This window comes from Elephantulus edwardii, unplaced genomic scaffold, assembly GCF_000299155.1.
Source record: "Elephantulus edwardii isolate Elephantulus edwardi_28Jun2011 unplaced genomic scaffold, EleEdw1.0 scaffold00147, whole genome shotgun sequence".
Taxonomy (NCBI): Eukaryota; Metazoa; Chordata; class Mammalia; order Macroscelidea; family Macroscelididae; genus Elephantulus; species Elephantulus edwardii.
Window position 1 is genome coordinate 7211444 of NW_006399897.1, and position 8399 is coordinate 7219842.

The 8399-nt window shown below is 37.3% G+C and overlaps 1 protein-coding gene across 1 annotated transcript; it reads right to left on the bottom strand.

Annotated features, from left to right (window-relative positions):
• Positions 1-5070: 5070 nt before the first annotated feature.
• On the bottom strand, positions 5071-7855 carry LIG4 (ligase IV, DNA, ATP-dependent). The gene has a single exon (XM_006894616.1). It carries the CDS (start codon positions 7838-7840, stop codon positions 5093-5095), a length of 2748 nt encoding a protein of 915 aa, XP_006894678.1. The 5' UTR covers positions 7841-7855; the 3' UTR covers positions 5071-5092.
• Between the last annotated feature and the right edge of the window lie 544 nt (positions 7856-8399).

Genomic DNA, 8399 nt, shown 5'->3' on the forward strand with positions numbered 1-8399 from the left:
AGTACTGAAGAGCAACAATGTCAGTCTGGAGACTAAGGTGTGCCTGATACAGGCCATGGTCTTTGTAATTACTTGCATCAGAGAGCTAGACAATGACTACAGATGATAGAAGGAGAGTTGATGTCTTTGGGCTGGGGTGCTGCAGAAGAGTCTTGAATATACCATGGACGGCTAGGAGAACAAACAAGTTCATCCTGGAGAGGGTGAAGCCAGGCTGGTCCTTGGAGGCAAGAATTCTGAAGCTCCATCTGACATACTTTGGACACGTTGCAAGGCAGGATCAGTCCTTGGAGAGGGATGTCAGGCTTGGGAGGGTGGAGGGACAACACAGGAGGGGAAGCTCGTCAATGAGATGGATTGATTCAGTCACCGGGCTAATGGAGATAGGGGTACTGGAGACAGTAAGATTGGCAAGGGATAGAACAGGGTTTAGGTTGTTGTACATAGGGTCACTATGAGTAATAGGTGATTCGACAGCACATAACAACAACAACATGAATCATATTCGACCGTGCATAACAAATCTCTCATATTGGGTCTTTAAGAATTGGAATCACTTGAGAGCTGTTGGGAGTTTTGTTCTGATACTTGTTTTAGTAATTCTGCTTGTCGATGAGTCATTTCATAATAAAGCTTAATGATAATAGCATTCAGCGTGGGCTTCAGCTCACCATGAAGCAGTACCACAATTGGACTAGCCAACAATATCATGACAGAAAAGACTGAAATTGTCAAGTTCATTTTACTTAGACCCACAATCAACATCTATGGAAATAGCAGTGAAGCAACCAATCTATGACATCCTCCACTTGGCAAAACCCCTGTCAAGGACCTCTCTAAAGTACTACAGGAAGAATGTCACTCTGAAGGCTACAGGGCACCTTATCTAAGACATGGTATTTTCAATAACCTCATGCAAAACAACTATGTCTTAGGGAAAGTATAGCCAGAGAATTGCTTGGAACCAAAGATGGCAAAGCCTGTCTTTCATTCTTTGGGCATGTACCTAGGGAAGACTATTCCTTGGAATGGGATATCATGCTCAGAAAAATGGAGGAGCAGTAAAGGAGAGAAAGACCCTCAGTGAGATGGCTTGACACAGTGTCTTCAGCTATGGGTTCTAGTGTGTCAGAGATGATGAGAACATGCAGGATTCAAGTTGGATGTTCACTGTGTTGCTGAGTCATACCCGACTCAACATGGCACTACATATAAGCACGCGAAAGGTCTAACAGTAAGGAAAAACCCCAAAAACTCACAAGAAAAGGAGCTGATGATTTTAAATCATCACATTGGCAAAGAATATTGAATGCAATATGGACTGCCAGAAGATTAAACACTATTAGAGGAAATGCACTCAGAATGCTCCTTAGAAGACAGGATGATTAGACTTTGCTTTCTATACTTTAGGCCTGCTATCAGGAGGGTCCCAGCCCTGGAGAAAACCCTCATACTTGGGATATTACATTTGGAAAAATGGAAGCCCAGCAAAAAAGAAGATGATCCACAAGGAGATGTACTGGCTCAGTGGGTACAACAGGCTCAAGTATTACAGCAATTGTGTGAGTGGTACAGGATTGAGCTGTATTTTGTTTTGTTGTACATCGGGTCACTGAGTTGGAAACAATTGGATGACCCCTAACAACAACATTTATCAGTATTTTGTAATTTTTCTCAATTGTTGTTGTTATGTGCCGTCGGGTTGTTTGTGACTCATAGCGACCCTATGTCAACAGCCCTAAACCCTCCTCTATCCTGGGCCAATCACACTGCCTCTGACACACCCATCCCAATTACCCCAGTCACTGAATCAATCCATCTCATAGAGGGTCATCCCCTCAGGCTGAAAAGGTATAGAGACAGGATGCATCCCTGGTGTACACCCTTCCCAATTTTGAACCATGCAGTGTTACCCTGCTCTGTTTTGATGACTGCCTCTTGGCCCAAGTATAGGTTTCACATTAGCACGATTAAATGTTCTGGGATTCCCATTCTTCTCAGAGTCAGCCACAGTTTATGATCCACACAGTCAAACGCCTTTGCATAATCAATGAAACACAGATAGACATTCTTCTGGTATTCCTTGCTTTCAGCTAAGATCCATCTAACATCAGCTACAACATCCCTAGTACCACGACCCCTTCTAAACCCAGCCTGGACTTCTGGCAGTTCTCTGCTGATGTGTTGTTCCAGTCATTTTTGGATAATCTTCAGTAGAATCTTGCTTGCATGTGAAATCAATGATATTTTTCTGTAGTTTCCACACTCAGTTGGGTCACCCTTCTTTGGAATGGGAACAAATATAGATCTCTTCCAGTCAGTTGGCCAAGTGGTTGTTCTCCAGATTTCTTGGCACAACTTGGTGAGCATGTCCAGGGCAGCATCTGTTAGCTGAAATACTTCAATTGGTATACCATCTATTCCTGGGGCCTTATTTTTTGCTATTTCCTTCAAAGCAGCTTGAACTTCTTCCTTCATCACCATAGGCTCTTGCTCATATGTTATTTCATTAAATTCTTCTGTATCTGCCAATTCCTTTTGATACAATGACTCAGTATATTCCTTCCATCTTCTTTTAATACTTCCTGGATAACTTAATAAAATCCATTATCATGAAGTCAATACTGACTCTTATCAACTTGGTGTTTGAGTAGAATTGTCCTTCATAAGCTTTTCATTAACTGATTTTTCAGAAGCAGGTTTTCATGTCTCTTTAAAAATACCTGAATATGTTATTCTGCCAGCAAATAGCTTTGTTTGTAATAAACACTAATGAAAATGTACAAGCTTATAATTTTTAATGAGTTGCACTCAGCAATGTGACATAGAGAGACCTTTAAGAAGGAATCCAAATATATTCTAAGACCTTAATTACAACCTCCACATCACTCTTGTCTCTGCCTCTCTGGTTCCATTCACCTCTCCATTCCCTTTGTACCATCTCAATTTTACCCTTGGACAAATGCTGCCCTTGTGATCCTGAGCTAAATGCTGAGTAGTGCACTGGGTTATTGTTTACCGTACAGAGCCATTCTTTGGCTGCAAGTTGTGCCACAGTTGTGTGTTCAGTTCTAGACCCATAGGGCAGTTAAAGGCCATATAGTCTTTCTGGTTCCACTAGTAACAGAAAAAGCACTGCCATTATTGGGGTTCCCCCCCCTTCTAAAATTTCTCTCCTCTATCTAGGTCCTTATATTGTGAGCTCTTTCAGAGCTACTAGCCATGGTATCTATGTACAATTTAATTTTGGTCTCACAGTTGTACAATACCAAGAGATCTGTTGGCTGTTTGAATGGATCTTTGATTTTGTTCACTCTTCTTTGCTCCACAGAGATCAATGGTTCCACCTTATTTCTTACAAGTTTTTGAGCCCCCAAACTACTCACCAACGTACAGTGTAGAATATTTCTTTGCAGAATGTAATGCCATTTGACTTTGATATCCCCCAAGACTATGGTCCTGAGGATCTGTGACTCATTTCTTCAGACCACATGGGTATGGTTAATAGGTTTTATATACTATTGCCCTCTCTTGGTTCTACTAATTAAATGGATTCATTTGTAGCACATACAAATGATGCTATTAAACTACTATCTGCCAAACCTATGTATGATCACCTGAAATCCCTTTCACTTACATGTGTTTTGTCTGTCTGCTTGTCGTGTATCCATCTGTAGATCAATATTTGTTATTACTAGCAGAGTTATGTATCTAGTGGTCTATTGTTGTCTGTAATTCTTGTGCAGGTCTAATTTAAACAAAATAAAAATTTATTGATACAATAACATCTAAGATTACATAATTTGTGTTTTGTAATATTAATAGAGAATTACTTTCATGTTAAATATTTTATTAGGAATTTTATCCAACCACAGACATTGTCATTATATAAATAAATTTTCTAATTATAACCATACAAAACAGAGTATTCTTAGCGTACCATATTTTTAAAAGTATTCTGATACTGTCATGAAAACACATTTTAACATTTACAGGCTCTATCCCCAAAATTCAGTCTATAAATGCAAATATAATGCATACTATCAACAATGACAAATAACCTCAAGACAAATGTCACTTCAAAAACTCAAAGCAACTTACTTCAATAAAAAAAAAAAAAACATTAATGCCATTTCAATGTCTACTCACTAGCTTTATGTAGTAAAAGTGCTGTTTGGTAAAGAACACTATACTACATATCCACATAAATACTTTAAAATGTTCTATTTTGGAAAATTATTGAATATTGACCAAGTACTTTTGAAATAGCAAGTTTTTTAATCAAACAGATTCAATTTGAAGCTTTAGTAGCATTAAATTTCATTCAAGTTTCCTTAACCTAGCTAATGCTATCATTAACAAGAACTTCTTAATGCCCTCAACTTAAACCTTAATAAATTTTAACAGTTCATGTTTAAAAGAATTCTGGTCTTAAAATTAAAAGAAACATTTTTAAGACTCCAATTGTAACAATTCTACTTTTCCTTATGTTTTTGCTAAGTAAAAAGGAAGAAACATTTTTAAGAGTCCAATTATAACAATTCTACTTTTTATTATAATGCTTTTGCTAGGTAAAAAAGGATTACAAAAATTTTAATTTAACCTCAGAAAATTCTATTTAAAAAGACACTTTTAAGGACTTTTAAGTCTCAAAATATTTTAGTGGTATCTCAAATCAAAATTCTAGATTTCTATTGGTATAGAAGTTTTAATTATTTCATTGTGCTTCTAAAAATCATTAAATACTACACTAAAAAAAGATGCTTTTTCCCTCCTTGGCTTTGTGTCCTTCACTGTCTTTATAGTCTCAAAACTCTGAAGTGTTTTTCCTTATCTAATATTGCTGAATAAATAAGAGAAAATAAACTAAATGTAGTTAGCATTTTAAGATTATCCTCTGCATAATCAGTCATAAAGAAAAGTTAGGGTGTTTTGTTTTTTATGTTGTGTTGTGTTTTTTTTAAATAATGGTTAGATGCTCCAAAGTAGATAGCAATGCCTTAACCATATGGGTGTTGTAAGACCTGAGGGCCTCTTCCTTGTCAAGGTGAATGTGCAACTTCTCTTTCCTACAACACAGGAAAAGTTAGTTTTAAATCAAATACTGGTTTTCTTGCTGTAATTCACACTTGTCTACTGAATCAGTTATCCATGCTTCTGATAAAATTTTATACTTTTTCTTAAGAGTTCTTCGAAAAGCTTTAAAATCTGCAACACGACTATGATCCTCTCCAACGATGACATGAGAAACTCCCTCACCTAAACAAGACACTACTGTTCCTCCATGAAATCGAAGCTCCAAGGCTTTAGTAGCTAATATAGTTCCCTCAATTTCAGTACTCAAGTCATTAATCACAGCATATAGGTCCAAGTAAACCCTGTGGTGCCGAAACATACTGAAAGGAGAACTGTTCCAAGAATATCGATATTCTAAATCAGCAATCACTGAAGCCATTTCTTCAGGAGTTTGTTCATTAGTGTGCTTAATTGCTGAGAACACTTCCTTTAGTTGATTTATATCTGTATCAACAAAATAACTATCACCATAGCAATCATATTCAAGAGCAAACTGTTGTTTTGTTGATGGACACATATGAATCATAAAGCGAGGCTGCCATGGCACACAGCTTTTGGTCTTAAAACACTCTAAGAGCCAGTCAGGCTTCACAACATCATGTTTATCAGAAGAAATGATGTTCCTCACTCGGATGTTCTCAGACCCTGCAATTACACAGGCTGTGTCTGGACCTGGATTTTGCACAATATAACCACCAAATTCGGCAATTCTGTTTTCCAGATCAGGCTTTGAATGACCGTCCATTCCACTCATAACACAAAACTCAATATTTTCAAACACGTTAGAAACTTTGTTTATGTTAGAAAGATTAGGTGCTTTAAAGTGTTCAACGATTTGAACAGCTTTCTTAATCTTTGGGGCGGCAGCTTTTCGTTTTTTCCCTTGTGGTTCATCATCATCATTTATATACAGGTGTTTAGATGCGAGTTTTCCACATGCTTTTCCTCTAAGTTGCTCCAAGTCATCCAGAGTCATGCACTCATGCCACTCCTTGTCTTCTCTTATCTTTTCAATTCGTGGAAAGCGCAAGGTGCAGTCTGTTTTATACATATCACTGGGGACAATTTCTGCAGCCTTAATCTGAACAATGACAGAATTACAAGGTTCAATGTACACTTCTGGCTTCTCTGTGCCACATAAAAGGCTGCTGGGTGGAGCTTTTTTATGAAAAGGCTTCCAATGGTTGGCCAATTTCAAACCCAGGTCATAGAGTTCTTTCATGGTGTAACCAGAACCAACACGACAGAGGGTATGAAACACAGACGGTTTTTCACCAGGAGGGGGTTTCTCTGCCACTGCACATAAAAAATGAGACATCATTCCACCCCGAGAACCTTTACCCCAATAGCCTCCAACAATTAAAATGTCTAATTCATCCATTAGGCCATTTACATACTCAGGCTTAATTTTTAACCATCCTTCACCTCTTTTGTCAGGCTTGTAAATGGACAAAGGGTATTTTATCATGATCCCCTCTTCTCTTTTATCTATTGCTTCATTTAAAGCATCAATTACTTCTTTCTTGGTATGAGCTTCTGTCTTCTGCACTATTTCTATTCTACCTGGTACTGGTGTAAACACACTACTGAGAATTTCGTATCTCTGTCTCAGAGTCTCATGTGCCAGCTTTTTATTATTAACCATCAATACATCAAATACACAGTAACAAGTTTGCAGATCAGAATCTTCCACCATTCTTTTAATATCAAACTTACTTCCCTTTTGCATAAAACTTTTGGTGTTAGGATTGTAGGCCATCATCTCCCCATCAAGAATACAGTTTTGTATATTTGTTTTGAAAGCACTATGAACGAATGGTATGAGAGAACCACTCTGTGGAGAATCACCAAACTGATCAGTATAGTCATACCCATTTCGGGAGAAGAATTTATACACATCCCCATCTCTGTGCATTTGCATACGCTCACCATCTAGCTTGGTTTCGATGTAGAAACTCTGGTGTTTCATATCCTTTTCAATGCGCTGAATATCTGCTATAGTGGCTAACATTGGCTTAAAGGCAGAAAATAATGTGATAGAAATATCACTGAGTCCCACTGAAGGATCATGCAGTAGCCTGCAGACTTTTTCCAGATCCGTGGTGACATTATGCAACTCAGCAGCATCATTATGAAAGACGGAAAATATCGTCTGCTGACTAACACCAAGCTTCAAGTCCTTTATGATCATTCGTATGAGCCATTTTTGTTCAAGTGCTGAACTCTGAGTTATAAACTGAAGAAGGCTCTTCTTTACGAGGCTCTTTTTCTGGGCAGAATTATTGCTGGCAACTGAGTCTAAAATGTCATTTACTTGCTGAATGGTTAAACTTCCTTTCTGTAAACATCTTGGCTTCAGCACAAAGTATGCAATCAATGCAAAGTCCCCAGCATCTCCACGAGTTCCAGTAGGTGCTCTGTAATTTAAAAGTTTAAGGGCATCTTTTCCTTCTCTGGGCAAATTAAGCAATTCAATATAAAGCTTGGCGAGCATCGTTTCTTTGATTCCATAAGCCATTCTCTCTCTTTCAAGCTGAGGAAGAATGAGCCTCATTGCTGGATAAAAAGAGTCTGTGACATCTTTCTGGTTCTTATGAAGGGCATCATGAAATCTTCTCCAAGAATCCAAGAATTCCTTAAAATGTCTAATTTTTTCTTCACGCCCTTTACTCCTCTGTATTCGTTCTAAAGTTGAGCATAAATCTGCAAAAGGAACATGTGATGCAACAGTTCGTGAAGTTTGGGATGGAGCCACAGAAGCCATGGTGAATCCTCTGGTTTAACTAATAAAGAAAAGAAAGAATAACTTTAAGTAAAAGAAAAAACTAAAATCTTTATTATAAGACCTTAATGAACAGCAGCAGTTGGCTTATAATAATTACTAACATTTACTAAATGAAAATATATCAATAGCATAAAATTCTTAAATTTCTACATTTAATAAATTACTTTATATCAAAGCAAAATAATAATTTAAAATAACACTTTTAAAACCCCATTTCCCATACTCATAGTTCCAAAATGAATTATTTCAATTAACAATTTAGCATACAATGCAAATATATTTTGGGGACCATGAAGGAAAAATCAAAATATGTTCAACTGACTTCATTTCTGTGCTTCAGGTAAGGTTCTTCCTTACTTGGAGGCTCTTTATTCTCTCTCCACACAGCACCAGCAACAAACATCATACTATGGATTTTTTTCTTTTCTTTTTTTTCCAACATAAAATCGCTCTCATTCACTGAATTGTAATTTGTCTTTATAAGAAATCTAAACTTAGCATTAAGGCCTTCAGCAAAGGGAATGGGGGGGTATATATT

Bases quoted from the DNA above. Each gene is read 5' to 3' on its own strand.
- LIG4 (XM_006894616.1), bottom strand. From the start codon at position 7,840: ATGGCTTCTGTGGCTCCATCCCAAACTTCACGAACTGTTGCATCACAT.